This window comes from Giraffa tippelskirchi, chromosome 4 (assembly GCF_054371585.1).
Source record: "Giraffa tippelskirchi isolate mGirTip1 chromosome 4, T2T-mGirTip1v1.2.pri, whole genome shotgun sequence".
NCBI lineage: Eukaryota > Metazoa > Chordata > Mammalia > Artiodactyla > Giraffidae > Giraffa > Giraffa tippelskirchi.
Genome location: NC_137278.1, coordinates 158,092,268 through 158,111,404, shown reverse-complemented (window position 1 = coordinate 158,111,404; position 19,137 = coordinate 158,092,268). Strand labels below are relative to the sequence as shown.

Below are 19,137 nucleotides of genomic sequence, written 5' to 3'. Positions count from 1 at the left end.
TGGCTTGGCAGAAAGCAGCAGCACCAATGGAAAGCAACATAATTCAGCATAGTATTCCTAGCTTTAACCAGAAAGTCTTGGAGTCTATAATAGCAGACCCTAATCCAGGGACATACTTGGGTATTTATAATACCTAATCTGTCTCCTGAGTCATCCCTAATTTCCATGTCTTTAGTGCCGCGTAAGTTTAAAGCCAAAAAAACTATTTACTTTACAATCCCTCAAACAAACCCAGGACAATGTGTGTTATGCAAATATCTAGGTAACTTAAAACACTTAGCTTCATAGAACTGAAAGAAAGGTGAATACTTCCAATACTGCCTGCCACTGCAGCAGGAAGTGGAAACCCATTTCTACCCATAGCTGCTGAACTTGCTGAGTTTGGTCCCCTACCAACCTAAGGTTTAAAAAAGAAGGAAAGAGAAAAGATAAAGCATGCCATAATCTCTTTGACCACATTCTAAAAGCAAAGTCAATTATTGACACATTTTGCTTATATTCTGAAACAATTTTTTTTTTGAAGAAAAACTTGCTATTTCATATCAGAATTGTAGCTTTGTGATATTTTGAGAAGTTTCATTTCATTCAGTGTGACAAATACTAATTAAGGGCCTAGCTCATGCATGGCTGTTTTTATGCATTTCTGCAAAAGATCATGATAATTACAAAATATATTGTTTTTAATAGCCAATATGCTTACTAGTGCTATAAGGAATGTTGTACCATGTGAATAAGCATAAAGGGAACCATTACAGAAGGAAGATGCTACTGACATAAGAAACAAGAGCAATGTTAAAGTCCTGTGGTCTTATCAGTCAATGACAGTTGTTTGTGGATCTAAAATTCTTTGATCAGACCCCAAGGAATTGAGTTAAAGATTCCAATTCTATGAAAGGACAAGATTATTGTCAGCACCCAAGGCCTTCTTTAGGTCTTTGGACAACCTCTCCCAATTCACCCAGCCATCAGCTCTGATCTGGTTTATTTACTGCCCTCTACAGTTAGAATTTCAAGGTCAGAGATGAGTACCACTTCAGAAGGTCATAACCCCTTGACTTTCCAGCAAGCTCCCCTTCCCAGTTCAAAGTCCCCGGTAATGGTCAACGTCATTCATTGTATTCTCTTTTGGTTTCAGGAACATAAATGACCTAGTCCTTTGCCATATAATTGAATGACAAAAGATTAGCATTATTATATAAAGAATTTCTACTAGTCAGTAAGAAAATGAAAATATTCCTAAAATATATAAAAGATACAATAGCAAATTCATAAAACAATTAAGAGTCAATAAACATTTGAAAAAATTGATTTTTACTGGTAATCATGTTAATATAAGTTAAAATAACAGATACAATATTTCTTCTCTCAGAAAAAGAAAAACAATTAGAAGAGGAAAATATATAGTACTACGAGGGAGTTCAGAAATAGGCACTTTTATAGATTGTTATAAGAAGTATCAGTTCAGTTCAGTTCAGTTGCTCAGTCATGTCCAACTCTTTGCAACCCCATGGACTGCAGCACGCCAGGCCTCCCTGTCCATCACCAACTCCCAGAGCCTACTCAAACTCATGTCCATTGAGTCGGTGATGCCATCCAACCATCTCTTCCTCTGCCGTTCCCTTCTCCTCCTGCTTTCAATCTTTCCCAGCATCAGGGTCTTTTCAAATGAGTTGGTTCTTTGCATCAGGTGGCCAAAGTATTGGAGTTTCAGCTTCAGCATCAGTCCTTCCAATGAATATTCAGGACTGATTTCCTTTAGCATGGATTGGTTGGCTCTCCTTGAAGTCCAAGGGACTCTCAAGAGTCTTCTCCAACACCACAGTTCAAAAGCATCAATTCTTCGGTGCTCAGCTTTCTTTATAGTCCAACTCTCACATCCATACATGACTACTGGAAAAACCATAGCTTTGACTAGACAGACCTTTGTTGGTAAAGTAATGTTGGAATGAAAACTGACCTTTTCCAGTCCTGTGTCCACTGCTGAGTTTTCCAGATTTGCTGGCATATTGAGTGCAGCACTTTCACAGCATCCTTTCAGGATTTGAAATAGCTCAACTGGAATTCCATCACCTCCACTAGCTTTGTTCCTAGTGATACTTCCTATGGCCCACTTGACTTCGCATTCCAGGATGTCTGACTCTAGGTGAATGATCACACCATCATGGTTGTCTGGGTCATGAAGATCTTTTTTGTATAGTTCTTCTGTGTATCCTTGCCACCTCTTCTTAATATCTTCTTTTTTTTTTTTTTTTTTTTATAAATTTATTTATTTTACTTGGGGGCTAATTACTTTACAATATTGTAATAGTTTTTGCCATACATTGACAAGAATCAGCCATGGGTTTACATGTGTTCCCCTTCCCGAACCCCCCACCCACCTCCCTCCCCCTCCCATCCCTCTGGATCATCCCACTGCCCCGGCCCCGAGCCCTTGTCACATGCATCGAACATGGAATGGTGCTCTGTTTCACATATGACAATACACATGTCTCAATGCCATTCTGTTTCGGTTAGGTCCATACTATTTCTGTCCTTTATTGTGCTCATCTTTGCATATAATGTTTCCTTGGTATCTCTAATTTTCTTGACGAGATCTCTACTCTTTCTCATTCTATTGTTTTCCTCTATTTCTTTGCATTGATCACTGAGGAGAGCTTTCTTATCTCTTCTTGCTATTCTTTGGAACTCTGCATTCAAATGGGTATATCTTTCCTTTTCTCCTTTGCCTCTAGCTTCTCTTCTTTTCTCAGCTATTTGTAAGGCCTCCTCAGATGGCCATTTTGCCTTTTTGCATTTCTTTTTCTTGGGAATGGTTTTGATCGCTGCCTCCTGTACAGTGTCACAAACCTCCATCCATAGTTCTTCAGGCACTCTAGAACTGAAGTGCCTGATTAGATCTATCAGATCTAATCTCTTGAATCTATTTGTCACTTCCACTGTATAATCGTAAGGGATTTGATTTAAGTCACACCTGAATGGTCTAGTGGTTTTCCTACTTTCTTCAATTTTAGATTAGCACATTTTTAGAAGTCATTGTGGCTTTATAAAGCAAATGAATTTAAACAGCATATATCTTTGACATAACATTTTTTAACCTAGTAGTTGTTTTCTAGGAAACAATCATGGCTATGAGAAACTTTAATTAGAAAGAGGGTTATTGCAGAGTTGTTTATCTTTGCTAAAAGTTGGAAATAAAGGCACAGCTCATAGATATTGCAGAGTCAATTCCAGACCACCACAATAAAGCAAATATTGCAATAAAGTGAGTCACATGAATTTTTGGTTTCCCAGTGCATATAAAAGCTATGTTTGCACTATAGTGTAGTCTATTACATGTGCGACAGCACTGTGTTGTAAAACACAATGTACATACTTTAATTAGAAAACATCTTATTACTAAAAATTTCTAGCCATCATCTGAGCCTTTAGTGAGATATCTTTTTGCAATAGTAACGAAGATCACTGACCACAGATCACCATAACAAATACAGCAATGAAAATTTTTCAAATATTGTGAAAATTACCAAAATGTAACATAGAGACAAGACACGAGCAAATGCTATTGGAAAAATGGCATTGATCAACTTCAATGCAGGGTTGCCAAAAAACTTTAACTTGAAGGAAAAAAAAAAGCAAATCTGTGAAGCTCAATAAAGCAAAGGAAAATAAAACAAGGCATTCCTACAAATTAAATGTCCAACAAGATCAGATAGATAAATGAAGCTACATCATTTTATAGACTACCATGTAACCACTCAGAATAATGTCATAGAGTATGCAGTGACCAGAAAGATGTTCATGGTCTATTATTAAGAGGGGGAGAAAGCAGAGTACAAAGAGATACACACAAGCATCTGGTTTGTGTGTGTGGTTATGTATGTTTCTAGCTATATCTATTAATATAATCATTTTCACACCCATATTTAGAAGGATCCTTCCCTAAAAGCTAACTGGCTATCCCTGGGCGTTAGGACGGGTTCACTGACATGATCTTATTTAATTTTCACTACAACCCTATAAGTTAGGTTCTGTTTTCTCCTCTTTTGCTGCTAAAGAAACCAAAGCTTAGAGGGGTTTAGAAACTTCCCCAATATCACGCAACACATAAGAGGCAGGGCTGAGCTCAGATTGTTTGACCATAAATCCGCATTATGGTTCTAGTAAGGAAAATTTAGTAAGTTATCTATGATGTTAAACTTATTCAATACAAATAATAAGTATTATACCATTTGAGATCAGCTCCTTCCTGCCTTTTTGAACCTAAAATAACCACTCTTTAATGAAAAGACAGAAATTGCAACTGTTTGATTTTTTAATATCGTTAGTTAGGACAGTTAAAAGTTGATAACCTAGAATGTCCCTGATGGCTCAGGAGATGTGGGTTTGATCCCTGGGTCAGGAGGATCCCCTGGAGAAGGAAATGGTAACACACTCCAGTATTCTTGTCTGAAAAATCCCATGGACAGAGGAGCCTGGTGGGCTACAGTCCATGGGGTCACAAAGAGTTGGACATGATTGAGCACAAGCATGCACAACCTGGGACTTTCCTGGTAGTTAAGAATCTGGCTGCCAATGCAGAGGACATTGATCTGGGAAATTTCCACATGCCACAGGGCAACTAAAAGCCCATGGGCTCTTGAGCCCATGCTCTGCAACAAAGAAGCCACGACAATGAGACACCTGCCCACTGCAACTAGAGAGTAGCTCCCGCTCGCTCTCAGCAACTAGAGAAAGCCAGTGTGCAGCAATGAAGAACCAGCACAGCCAAAACTAATTAATTAAATTTAAAAAGTTGATGTGTGCTGTGCTAAGTTGCTTCAGTGGTGTCTGACTCTTTGTGACTCTATGGCTGTAGCCCACCAGGTTCCTCTGTCCATGGGGTTCTTCAGGCAAGAATACTGGACTGGGTTGCCATGCCCTCCTCTAGGGGATCTTCCTGACCCAGGGATCGAACCCACATCTCTTAAGTCTCCTGCATTGGCACGTCGGCTCTTTACCTCTAGCACAACCTGGGAAGCCCCCAAAAGTTGATAACCTGATGTCAATTTTTCTCCTTTTATTTTTAATTGCACTAGTACTGAAATTCAAGTTAGGGAGCCATGGGTGAATGGGGGGACAGCATCCATGAACCTCAGGAAAATAAATGTAAAATGATGTCTATATGACTACATGCTTTTGTGCAGGGAGAGTCTCCATAGATTCCTGGCTGATTCTCAAATGTACCCAGGTTGAAGAGATTAAGAGCCTCTCTCTGATTTTTTTTTTGACCTTTCATAATCCAACACACACTTCCATCAGGGAATGACATCCCATCCCCTCTCCCTTTTTTGAGACCATCCTTTATGAGTTATCTTCTCCCTCTCTCTCCTTTATACCTTCCATCTCCCTCTCTCTTCTGGTGCCTTCTCATTATCCTACAACTATTTTCCAGTCTCTCTAATTCTTAAAAGAAATATCCCCTGAGATCCTACCTCTCCCCTAAACCATCATCATCTCTTCATACAGCCCAAAGACACTGAGGATCTAGCCTAATTCAACCCCTGAAAACATAAAGATGAGTAAGACAGACAAGGTCTCTGTCCTCCCTTTAAGAACTTCACCTTTAGAAGAAGATATGAAAGAATTACCTTATCAGTTAAGAACATTTTGAACAATAATTGGAAACCCCACTAGGTGTGGCTTAAACTCCCCTTACATAACAGGAAATCCAAAGATAAGCAGTGGTTGGCATCAGTTGTCATCCAAAGCCCAAGCTTTTCTATTTCTCTGCTCTGGCATCTTTAGCATGTTGACTTTGCCACCATGCCTGTCATTCATAGTCACAAGACAGCCACGGCAACTCCAGAATTCCACTTTCAAGGCAGAAAGAAGGAAACAATAGAACAACTGTGTCTATCTCTCCTGTGAAGAAAGCAAACACCTTCCCCCCAAACATACCAGACTTCCTTCTGTTTCATTGTGAGGAGGGAGACAGGAAAATAGGCCTCTGACATTCCTACATCTGCCTGGAAGCAGCAAGTTAAAGAGGCGGCTGAGAGTGGCTACGAATTAGCCCAGAAACAGAGCCATCCAAAACACATAATTGAACAAATAAATACAACAACTTAAAAAATAACAAGGGCTTGACTCTCAATTCCTTCAGTGTGGACTGTGTGTGCTGACTTCCTTCCACTCCTATCAAAACGAAGGGAAATGAGTAATTTTATAGAGAACTTGACAAGTACTACATCAGCCAGGTGACCAAGGTCAACATCAACATTCATAAATCAAACCAGATCTACCCTGGTGGTGCAGTAGCTAAGATCCACCTGCCAATGCAGGAGACATGGGTTCAATTCCTGGTCTGGGATCCACTGGAGCAACTAAGCCCATGCACCACAACTACTGAAGCCTGTGCACCTAGAGCCCATGCTCCTCAGCAAGAGAACCCACTGCAATAAGAAATTTATGCCCTGCAACTGAAAGCTGGAGCAAAGCAATGAAGACCCAGTGCAGCCATAAATAAAATTAAAAAATATTTTTAAAAATGTTTGGGCATAAATCAAGCCAGATCGTAAGTCATAATGTGACAAAAATGGCACTTACCTCTGTGGTCTTTCTCCTCCAAACTCCAGAACCCCAGAATAATCATGAGAAAGACATCAGAGAGATCTCAATGGAGGAACATTCTACATAATACCCGATGTGTACTCCTCAAAACTGTCAAGGTCATCAAAAGCATTATCGCAGCCAAGAAGAGAACTAAATGTACTGTGGTGTCCTGGATGGAATCCTGGAACAGAAAAAGGACATTAGGTTAAGATGTATCGATACTGGTCCATTTCTCATGGCAAATGTTCCACGCTAGTGTAAGCTGTTAACAATACAGGAACTGGGGACAGGGGTAGAGTGCATGGGAACTCTTTGTACTATCTTTGGAATTTTTCTGTAAATCTAAAGCTATCCTAAAAAATTAAGTCTTCTTTTAAAGTAATGAAGGCTATGAAGTAAATAAATTAGAGTAATGAGAGAGAGAAGGGTGGGGAGGGAAATTTTAGAAGGATGGTCAAAGAAAATCTCTGAGGAGGGGACATTTATTTCCAGACCCAAATCCTTCAAATAAGCCATGTAAAGAGCTGGGGGAAGAGCATTTCAGGCAAAAGGAATGGAAAATTGAAAGCCTGAAGCAGTTTAAGGAAGAGAGAAGACCTAAAGAAAGTGAAAGGGCAAGTGATGAGGTTGGGTGGCCAGACAAGACTGAATGAAGTCCATAACCTCCTCAGGTCAAGTTTTGGATTCAACGGCATACAAAGGTTAAATAATAATAACTGCATTGGTCTCCTATTGCAGCTACAACAAATTACCACATAAGTCAAATTAGTGGTTTAAAACAACCCAGATATATTCTCTTGCAGTTCTGTAGGTCAGAAATCAGACATGAACTTCACTGGGCTAAAGTCAGGGTAGTCTCAGGGCTATGTTCCCTCTGGTGGCTCCAGGGGCAAACCTGCCACCAGTCCTTTTAGAGGTCGCCTGCATCCCCTGGCTTGTGGCCCCTTTCTCCGTGTTCAATGCCAGCAATCCCAGCATGCCAACCTCTGTTTCCATCATCACATCTGACCCTGCCTCTCCTCTTTGACTTATATGAACCCTTGTGATAACATTGAGCCAAACCAGATAACCCAGGAAAATCTCCCCATTTCATTTAATGGCTCAGATAGTAAAGAAATCACCTCCAGAGCAGGAGACCTGGTTTGTTCCCTGGATCAGGAAAATCCCTTGGAGAAGGGCATGGTTATCCACTCCAATATTCTTGCCTGGAGAATTCCATGAACAGAGGAATCTCGTGGGCTACAGTCCATGGAGTTGCAAAGAGTCAGACACAACTGAGCAACTAACACTTTCACTTTTTTCCCACTAATCGCATCTACAAAATTCCTTTTGCCAGGTAGTGCTCACATGTTCCAAGAAATCAGACAGAACATATTTGGGGGGCCATTGCTCAACCCGTAATAATAACAATGACAACAATAACAACAACAATACAACTCAACCCATAACATTGCTTTTACAGAGATTTTAGCTTAGGAAGGAGCTCTATGGTAAATATATCATCCCACAATTAAATATGAAAATACCATTTGTGGCAAGTGCTCTAACGGTAACAAGAAGAATAACAAATTCTAACGGAAGAAGCTAAGCTAAGGTTGAGAGAAGGATAGATACACTGAGGAAGGGATAGATACACTGAGGGTTGAAAATGCTCCAGGCTGGAGCAGTCCTAGGCAGGGGAATGACAGATAGGGAGCCCCAAGCTGAGGAGAAACCTGATAAGAGACACACACAAGAGGCTTCCCAGATGGTGATAGTACTAAAGAACTCGCCTGCCAGTGGAGACATAGGAGACACGGGTTTGATCCCTGGGTCAGGAAGATCCCCTGGAGGAGGCCGTGACAACCCACTCCACTATCCCTGCCTGGAGAATCCCATGCACAGAGGAGCCTGGTGGGCTACGGTTCTTAGAGTCAGAAAGAGTTAGATACAACTGAAGTGACTTAGCATGCAAGCACATAAAAGACCCTCCACAAATGCTGGCTGGAGAAAACCTGAGAATAGTCTCTCTGCGTCACTTCGGTAATCTGAATTGTGTTGAGTAGGAAAATCAGTGACTCCTCAGCGTCTGAAAGGAGGAAGGTCTGTCTTATCATCAGGTTCTCCTACTGTGTGAGTGACTGTTTTGTGTCCTCTTTTCCAGGACCCCGTTGAGTGAGTCAGATTTCATCTATACTCTTCTTCCTTTGGGATCTAGCCGAGGCCGCCGGGTGTTGTGTCTGACTGAGCCGATGTGATAGAATCCATCTATCTATTTCCAGTTTGAAACATTTGAGAAAAACATGTCATATTGATGAGATTTCTGGATTAGTGGAAATCGATGGGAGTGTAGGATTTCAGTCCGTACTGTTGGAATCACTGGAAGTTTTCAGCACGACACTGTTTTGTGAGCAAACCTCTGAAAGTATGCTTTTATACTTTCCACACCCCTCCTCCACAGGTCTCCAAAACTCAGCTATCCTAAAGGGAGTTAAGACTTCCTGCAGCAGTAGACAAAGCACTGAGTGTTAGCCGCTCTGCCAGGTTCGGATTACCTCCGACGGCGACTGGGCCACAGTCTGTGGCCTGTATTTTCAGCGCTGCATGGAGAGAAGGGGACGGCCGGTGACCCTGGAAAGGCTGTGCTGGGCCTGGGTGTGGTGGGAAGTCACCCTCCCTCTTCGGGGACAAAACGTCCCACCCTAAGCCGGATGGTGGCATATCACAGCCCGGCCTCCCAATTTCACCCACCAGCCCCCCGTTTCCCATATCATCCGAGGTCACAGAGACCCAAGCCAACAGACGTGACTGCACAGCCCCGCAGGAAGTGAAAACTGTGAGAATAAGGCTGGGCCGCCCCCCTACACAGCCCAGAGGAGCTGTCTGTGCACCCAGCCGGCTGGGGCTGCTTCCGGGCCGGCATCCAGGTCTGCTCAGGAGACCCAGGTGGTGGTGTTGGAGTTGCCCCACCACCACAACCCTGCATCACACTTTCCAGGAAGGGGTGGGTGGGGATGGGTGATAGGTGGGAACGTTGTCGGCAATGAATGTTGGTGTTTTTTGAGCCGGGGCCAAAGCATTGTGTGTTTCAGAGGGTCTGGCCAACTGCCTCCACGAGGGAGACTTCATGACAAGATCGCCACCCCAGCCTGGAGCAGATTTGTTTGAACTTTGCAGGGGTGGATGTGCTCAGGCGTGAGTTCCATCATGAGAGCCAAACCTTTTTTATTTCTCTTTCAATCTTCAAGCAAGTGAAGCACTGGGACTGAAATGGTGGGCTTGATGATGTGGGAGGGTGCTGTCTATTACCAGTCTTGTCAACCATTTGCAGGGGTTAGAAGTTGACAGCAATTTCTTCTCTTTCTCTTGTACTGCCCTGGGGTCTAGGTCTGAGCTGAGGCAAGCGGGCTTTCAGAATGGCTGTCTAGCTTTCAGCAGGGGGACCGACCATCACCAAGCTCTGTTGAGTTCCTACCTACAAGAACGTCACACTGCAGCTAGACTTCTTCTTCACATCACCTAGTCCTCATGGCCTAAGCTTAACACAGGAGAACGCAAGTAAGAGGAGAATAAAAAGATCCAGGGGGCCCACCTTGAAGCAACTCCCTGGGAAGTCTTCCACCAGAAATGGGTGAGGCCAGGACAAAGCACTTCTTAATGGAGCTAGGTTGCTGCTTCAAAGTGGATTGAGCTCCACCCTCTTCACATTCCATCTAATCACAACTTGTTTCCATTTGGAAGGTTTGATGCTGCTGGTGCAAACTATAAGGGCTACTGTGGCCATTGGCAGGGTATTAACAAACAAAACCAGCCACTGGCCATTTGTTACAAATTTGAGGCTCATGGTACTTGAAGCTGCACAATCATTTGGGGAGCCTGAACGTTCAGAGGGGAGAAGACTAAAGTGGGAGAGTGCATGTCCTAGAGGAGACCACATATTCTCCAAACTCGCAGCCTGGGTCATCTGTAATCCTAGAAGTCGGATTTAGCAGATTTAGCACATAAAAATGCAGAACATTCCATTAAATTTGAAATTCAAATAAATAATGAACACTTCTTTTTTTAGTATAATTATAGCCCAAATACAGCACTGGAGATACTTAGGCTTAAAAAGTATTTTTTCTTGATCTGAAATTCAAATTTGATGGGCACCTAGTATTAATATTTTCTCTGGCAACTTGAACCCAGGTACAGGATGCCTCCAGAAGCTTCTGCTGAAGGCAGAGGTGGAAGGCAATCCTTCTGTGAAGTCTGCCTTCCTTATTTAACAGTTTAGCCTTTGAACTCTTCTAGGGGTTGGTTCTCAGACTCAAGAAATGTTTGTTTAAGGGACGAGTGATTTAGTACAGGAAACTCGAATGACCAATTATCACCAACTCAGTCAAAGGACTCTTCACAAAAAAGAAATGCTGTTGTCCTATAATAATGAAATTGCAGATGTTGAGAACAGACTTGGGAGGAAGGGAAGGATGGGATGAATTGAGAGAGTAGCCTCGACGTATACACTACAATGTGTAAGCTAGTGGGAAGCTGCTGTGGAGCACAGGGAACTCAGCTTGGTGCTCTGTAATGACCTGGACGGGTAGGGGTGGGGAGAGAGAGGTTCAGGAGGGAGGGGATATACGTATACATATAGTTGATTCATGGATGAGAGAGTTGGACTATAAAGAAGGCTGAGCACCTAAGAATTGATGCTTTTGAACTGTGGTGCTGGAGAAGACTCTTGCGAGTCCCTTGGACAGCAAGGAGATCAAACCAGTCAATCCTAAAGGAAATCAATCCTGAATATTCATTGGAAGGACTGATATTGAAGCTGAAGTTCCAATACTTTAGCCACCTGATGCGAAGAGCCGACTCATTAGAAAAGACCCTGATGCTGGGAAAGAAAGATTGAAGGCAGAAGGAAAAGGAGAAGACAGAAAATGAGATGGTTGGATGGCATCACTGGCTCAATGGACATAAGTTTGAGTAAGCTCCAGCAGATGGTGAAGGACAGGGAAGCCTGGCATGCTGCAGTCCATGGGGTCAGACACAACTGAGCCACTGAACAAAAGTTGATTCATGTTGTTGTACAGCAGAAACTAACACAACATTGTAAAGCAATTATCCTCCAATTAAAAAGTAAATTAAAAAAGAAAATAGGAAAAATTTAAACCTTCAAGTAACCTTATCTCGAGGGCAAACTGATGTCTTAGCGATGCCCTGCCCAGCCCTTTCAAAACCACAGGGAATGCATACGCAGGGCAGCCGACTGTGTTTTCCATTTTCCTTACCCTATTAGCCTCTGCCTTGGAGCCTGAGAAAGGCAAGCCTCCCTTGCTCTCTCCGAAGTAGCTCTCCATTCTTTCATTTACAGTATTTCCCCTAAACCCATTTGCCTGAGAATCTGGGCCAATATTTGGTGGTAAAAGCAATTTAATTTTTTATTGAGGGCTAGCATAAAACTAGCCCTTTTAAAGTGGCATTTAGTTTATTCACGATACTCAGCAATCACCACCTCGATCCAGTTCCAAAGCTATTTCATCACCCCAAAGAGAGCCCCAAACCGGTGAAACCACCCCAGCAACTTATTTTTGATCTCTTCAAAATGGTGCACTTCCCTCGAGAGGCCAGGGTGAAGGAAGGAGGAAAAAGGCAGAAGGGACTCTCGGTAGAGTCCATGCACAGGACCTGCTTACGAGTACAAGCCGCACAGCACCTTTCATTGGCTTATGAAATGGAAGGCTTCACAATTAAAAGGCTCCTGAGGGACAGGTATGAGGCCAAATGTGGCTCCAGGTGAAGGAAGAGGGTGCCCGTTAGTTAGGCCAGGGTTCACCAGGGACGGTCAGGGGCTGCCAGGCTGTGAATCAATGGGGAAGGGAGTCACTGGGCATGGAAGGATGTCTTGTGAAAGGTGCAAACCTGCTTCTTGGGGAGAAGAGGGAGCAAAGGGTTCCCAGGAAGGAGCCCAATTGGGCTTGAGCTTCCGGGTTCAGTGGGAGCAAGTGAATCACTCAGGGGAGGTGCTGGGCCTCCCCTCAGCCAGTGAGAGCTTTGAGGTTTCCTGATTTACTGAGGGAGTTAGTTCCTTCTCAAAGGAACCCTTGACTCTCTCCTCTCGAGAGGGACTGACCCTCCTTATTGTTTAGAAAATCTGGTGCAACTGCATTTTTTTGGAGACAACTGCTCTTTCCTGCAGTGACTTGCAGCAGTTTTATTACCCAGCTGGGTCCTGCTTCCTTTATTCTTTCACTGCCAACAGGGGTCCCTCGCTCACCACAAAACCAGAAGCTTCCCAGCTTTGAGCAGAGGTGGGAGGGTTGGCCCCTTTGTTCAAGATGTAGGGGTCAGGTGGTGAGCTCATGCCCTTTTTTGTAGAGGATGCAAGAAAAAGAACAGCCAAGAGGAGGATCATCCCAAGACTGTTGGAGCTGCCAGGGTGGCACAGAGTGTAACAGCCACTCATTCAACAAACACGCAGTGAGTGTGTGTTCGCCTGAGGCACTGGACTAGAACACAGGGGGTAACCGCTGGGCTTTGGATACGGTATCCTGTGTACCAGGCACAGTTCAGCTTGCTTCACTTTTACTGGCTCATTGAAGTACAGTCCTGCGATTATTTCTGTTAAAATGGGCTTGCCTACAACATGGTTCCTCCTGGGGCCAGGCCTAATCCACCACCCCAAATGAAGCTGAGTCCCCCTAAAACTGAGTTCTCAACTTCCCTGGTGGTTCAGCAATTAAGACTACACACTTCCACTGCAGAGGACGTGGGTTTCATCCCTGGTCAGGAAATCAAGATCTTGCTGCCGTGTGGAGCAGCCAAAAAACAAAACAAAACCAAGTTCTCTTGCTGAGTTTATGATTAATCTCTCTATCCCAAACTTTATTCCTTTTCTTGTCCTGCCCCTGTTCCCCTCAAGATTGAGACGTATCAAAGAAAAATGGGAGGTTTGAAACCCGACAGGAACCTGCAGGCACTTCCTGGGTACAAAAGCTCCTCCGTGTTCCCCATTTTTTGTTGATAGAAAAGAAAGGGCTTTAGTCTCCTAGGCCTTCCCAAAGAGCAGGCTCAAGCAGCTAAAGATTAGGACAATAGTCACAGGACTCCTGGTTCCTCCTGATGGGATACAGAAAGGCAATCTGATGTGTATGTTTGAGTCGTTCTGCAGAAACTAAGACTTTCACCCAGGTGGAGGAGGGTGACTACATGCTGACCACATGTAGTCATGTGGACCCCAGATTGGTAGGAACCAGAAGGATGACGACCTAGATTCCCAAAAACAACACTCTATGACCTCACCACTCACAAGTCAGAAGAAGGCCGATGAGCCGATCACTCATCCCAACACTGTCTTTAAAAACTCTCGCCTGTATACACTAACATATGTAAAATGGATAGCCAGTGGGAATTTGCTGTATAACTCCGGATCTCAAACCAGGGCCCTGTGACAACCTAGAGGTGTGGGATGGGGTGGGAGGTGGGAGAAAGGCTCAAGGGGAGGGGACATATGTATACCTATGGCTGATCCATGTTGATGTATGGCAGAAACCAACACAATACTGTAATTATCCTTCAATTAAATTAAAAAAAAAAAAAAAAAAAACCTTGCCTGAAAATCATCAAGAAGTTTGGATCTTTGAAGTATGAGCTTGGAGCCCTGCAAACACTCATTGTCAGAGTTTAGTTTTCTGTGTCTCTCGGGACATGAATCCCTGTTTGGTAACATAACCATCAATGAGAATTCAAACCCCTTCCTTCACTCTCCTGCATAAACAGTAATCACAGAATGCAAAGAAGTTGTGGTCACGACAGCAGAGAAGTGGAGGAACACAAATATGCTTACCCCTCTGTGCACAGAGCTCGCCCCACAGAAACCTTCACCCTCCAAACACCTCTCTGTTACTCCCAGGGTCCACAGAGTTGGAGCATCTGTCCACTCCCTCCAGCCTATGTTCTGGACATTTTACTGAGACATCAGAGAAGACACAGCATTTAAATGGATATCCTGAACAAGTACATCTACTTTGGACATCAGGCAGATGAAAAGGTGAAAAGCCCTAGTGCAAATCACAAGGTTGTGTTTCTGTGAATAGAACTGGCCCAGCCTGGAAGGTAACCCTTCACCCTGTGTTTGAGGGGGATGAAGGACCCCACAATGTAATTATACTCCTTTCTAATAAGATAATTTGTTAACAATTTGATTTTATGCTCATGAGATTTCTTTCATACTAACAAACCCGTAAATTAGAAAAGTCTTCATTGCATCCTGTGGTGAGAATCAGGAAACATAGGCATTGTGCTCTACTTTTCACATTGTACTTAAATAGAATTGTGTTCTCTTTTACTTACAATCCATCTGAAATTCTGTCTCACTTTAAAATGCATTCTTGAATACCCCCTCCTCTCACCTTGTTTTGGGGTGTGTGTGTGTGTGTGTGTGTAATAGAAGTCTTTCAAGGAAGGGTTAAGGAGTCATGCTAATTAGCTTCTGCCCTCCCACCCCCTCCCCGGGAGGTGGGGGGGGGCTCTTAGAATCATAGAGTTTAGGAGTGGGATAATGAGGGGGTCTCTGTTGTGATATTGCTTTCCTGAAAAGCTTCAGAAAGGGTGAGGGGACTAATTGGGCTGGTCTGGCAAAGAATTCAAGAGGAGTCTAAAAGGAGGAGTGGGAAGCTGGAAGGAAGTGAATGGAACTTCACCTCCACACTTGCCCTTCAGGGGTTGGTGCACAGATGGTAGAAAGCAGGACCCCTAGGGAGAGAGCAGAGGCCTTCTCTAAATTGTCTGCCCAGAGGGGAACAAAGGGGTTTGCCATCACCTCCAGGGAAGAGTCCTAGCTCTCCTTTTAAGATCATCTAAGGAGTTTGTTAGTTGCTCAGTCATGTCCAACTCTTTTGCGACCCCATTGACTGTAGCCCACTAGGTTCCTCTGTCCATGGAATTCTCTAGGCAAGAATAATGGAGTGGGATGCCATTCCCTTCTTCAGGGGATCTTCTCAACCCAGGGATCGAACCCGGGTCTCCTGCATTGCAGGCATATTCGCTAACATCTGAGCCACCAGGGAAGCTCGTCCACCTCGAAATCCTTTAGTATGAGCTTAGTGGCTTCAGGGAGTTCCAGGCAGTGTAACCGAAGGGCTGTGGGTGTGGCTTTAGTGGTAGCAAAGTAGGAGGAAATAATTGGTGTTAGACACCGTGTAGGCAGCCCCTGATCTAGGATGATCCAAATGCTGGTTATGCCACTTTCTAGGTATGCAACCCTGGGCAAGATACTTTCAACCCTTTGAGTTTCATTTTTCTTATCTATTAAGTGAAACTATTACTACTATCTACCTATCTACTTCTCGGGGTTATTTTGAGGAATGAGGTATACTCCTTAGCCAACCACCAAACACATAATTGTCTCTAAATAAGTATTAGCTGTGTTACAACAAAAGAACACTGGACTGGGAGTAAGAAGTTTTTCATTCAACAAACATTCGTTGAGCATATACTATGTGCCAAGCTCAGTTCTAGATATTGGGCATTCTGGAGAGCTAGATAATTAATACATACACTCTGTCCTTAAAGGGGCAAGTTCAATATTTAGTGGAGTGGTGCTGGGGTGGGGGTGGTGAGTGGGAAGATGAATATAACCTAGGTACAGGTTCTGGTTCAGGCCTACAGTTTTCTTTTCAGCTTTTGGATCAATGCCTGGCACCATGCTTGAATGCATGCTTAGTCGCTCAGTCGTGTCCAACCCTTTGTGACCCTATGGACTGTAGCCCACCAGGCTCCTCTGTCCATGAGATTTTTCTGGCAAGAATACTAGAGTGGGTTGCTATTTCCTTCTCCAGGGTATCTTCCTGACCCAGGGATTGAACCCATGTCTCCTGCAGCTCCTGCTTTGCAGGTGGATTCTTTACCCTCTGAGCCATTCAGGAAGCTCATACCTTATTGGATATGATTTATGGGGAAGCCCATATAGGGAAAGCCTGAATACTAGATGCACAATAAAATATTTGTTGAATGAATGTCTCTATACAGTGAGAATAAAAATTCTGATTCACAAAAATGTTTTGAACTACAAATTCAAATTAAATGTCAGTGAAGTCAGGGACATTGATAATCATTAGTCATTATCAAAACAGTTGATTTATATGCAAATTAATACTCTCAAAGTTTCTTCAAGTACTTGGAAGCCATTTGACTTCTTAAATAGATTGAAATCTTATTTACATTATTTTCCTAGTAAACTCTTCCCCCCATGGACTGGAAAAGTAAACTCTGAACAAATTCATATCCAAATCATGGCAAATATAGGTTGGATCCAAATGAATTGGATTCCATTATGTAATTGTTCTGCAATTTCTTTCAAGTTATGTGAAATTTATTGAATTCATCTACAAAAATAGTCAGATTTGTTAGAACTTGTTTTGGCTGAAGAATTGGAAACAGAGTAATAACAAGTGACAATCTAACAAATTCTAAAAATTATTGGTGACAAAACTGAGTCTGTTCTTCCAATTTGCTTGTAATTATTTTATTCTGACTTTTACAATATGTATTTTTTTTAGAGACTCAAGCTGTTTCCACTTAACTTACCTCTAAATCTTCCAGTGTAGCTGTATTTAATATAAGTCAGGGGGCAATTGAAAGTTTGAAAGAAAACAGAGGCCCAAATTAATGTCATACTATAGAGGAGAGCTGCAGGGACTGTTATCACATGCCTCATTGCTCTAAAACATTTAATTTAAATCTGGGAAAATAAGAAAAAGCAAAGTGTTTGTTGAATGCCGGAGGCCAAAAGTAGAAAAAGCAAAGGTAAGCTACACAGAGAACTGAAGTTGGCAGGAAATTGCAAGATGAGATTTGGCTTGAAAATATAAGTTTATTTACCAAGAAGGAAACTATGAAAAGATCAAAGTACCCATTCCCCTTGCACATTCTCCCAGTTGATTCTGGGTATGATTTGTGAGATTAGGGTAACCACTACTATATTAAAACTAGAGGAACTTTACATTTTCCCCTTGTTACTTTGCCTGAAATATGGGTCACTGCCCCCAGATGCACAGTGGTACTCAGTTTATAGCTTCTGCCAATTAGATGAGCTTTTGCATGGGTGGATAACTGCATTTCTTTTGTACCCTAAGCTTCACTGATATGTTTTTTCCATTAAGAAGACCTGTTGAAATAAGGAGCATAAATCATAATCACTAAGAGCATTTTTACATATTCAAAACAAAGTAAAAGCTAGTACAAGAGTTAAGTTACACAAATAAGCAGGTCTAATGGAGTTCCTTCCTCATTAAGTCAATTGTTAACATCATCTGGTTTGGCCTCAGAGAATGAGTGAGGAATTCATTATAAATCTCTGGGACAAAAGTCTTTTATGAAGAATTCTTCACTGATGGAGTTTATTATACATAATGGAAAATTTTGGGTGATCTGCCACCCAGAGCCCCATCTTCGTGGCCACAGCTTCTGTTGGGCATCTTCTTTGTGACCGTAGCTCTCACTGGTCCCCAGTGACACCTCGTCCTTCAGGTCTCATGATGGGATCAGCTCCCCTCTACTGTTAATCGCTTAAAGCCTCCTCACCCTTTTTTGTGCTCTTAAACCTCCATACTTGCATAAGACATAATCTATTAAACTCTTGATACTTAAGGCCTATATGCATGCCTCTTGTTTCCAGCAGGGTCTCTGACAACCACATTCCTTGTACTATTTCCTGTTGATATTCTAACAAATTCCCACGTATGTGTTCCTAGATCCAATTTCAATGTGTGTATACTGGAGGGAAGATAGTTTCCGCACACCAACAAGCAAGTCTCCAGACACCCGCGGAATGTCCTATCATTCAACTCAATTCTGACACTACCTAAGCAGAAATAGAATCAGGTCCCACAGGTTAAGGGCTCGGTCCCACAAGACTGAGCACCCAATTTCAGATGCTAGTGACAAGCCCGGGTTATCACCTGGGCTTCTGACCAACTGGCTACAAATCAGTGGTTCCCATGACCCCCTCCTTAGATTTGATTAATTTGCTAGGGAAGCTCACAGAACTCAGAGAAACAGTTTTCTTACTACATCACAGGTTTTTTTGGTTGGTTTGTTTTTTGGCCCTACCATACAGCATATAGGATCTTAGTTCCCCAACCAGGGATCAAACCCATGACTCCTTGGGTGGAAGCACAGATTCCTAACCACTGGACAGCCAGAGAAGTCCCTACATCACAGGTTTATTATAAAAAGATATAACCCAGAAACAGCCAGCAGGAAGAGCTGCATAGATCCAGGCATGAGGAAAGGGGGCGGAGCTTCCATGCCCGCTACAGGCCCCACCCTCTCCGGTCTCCCAAATGCTCACTATCCCAGAGACTCTCTAAATCTGGTCCTTTTGGATTTTATAGTCATGACTGATGAGGCCATTGGTGACTGATTCACCCTCCAGATCCTCCCTGCTCCCTGTAGGAATGGGACTGAAAGTTCCCACCCTCTGATCACAAGGTTGGCTCCACTGGCTCATTCTTAGGTACCTTTCAAAAGTCACTCATTCACATAACAAAAGACACCCTTATTGCCACACTTCGGAAAGTCATA

General features: G+C 43.0%; 1 protein-coding gene and 1 long non-coding RNA gene across 3 annotated transcripts in view; both read right to left on the bottom strand.

The window, feature by feature from the left end:
• ELK3 (ETS transcription factor ELK3) overlaps positions 1-19,137 on the bottom strand; it is a 204,576-nt gene that overhangs the window by 164,278 nt on the left and 21,161 nt on the right. For both annotated transcript variants that reach the window (XM_081595343.1, XM_081595347.1), the window contains exon 3: positions 6,586-6,772. In XM_081595343.1, the coding sequence (XP_081451469.1) occupies positions 6,586-6,631 (46 nt within the window). In that variant the 5' untranslated portion in view covers positions 6,632-6,772. The remainder of the gene's footprint in view (positions 1-6,585; positions 6,773-19,137) is intronic.
• LOC145546950 (uncharacterized) lies at positions 1,291-3,755 on the bottom strand. The gene is made up of 2 exons (XR_014083410.1): positions 2,498-3,755; positions 1,291-2,232 (listed from the first exon to the last, which is right to left on the bottom strand). It is a non-coding gene; the product is annotated as an uncharacterized LOC145546950 (long non-coding RNA).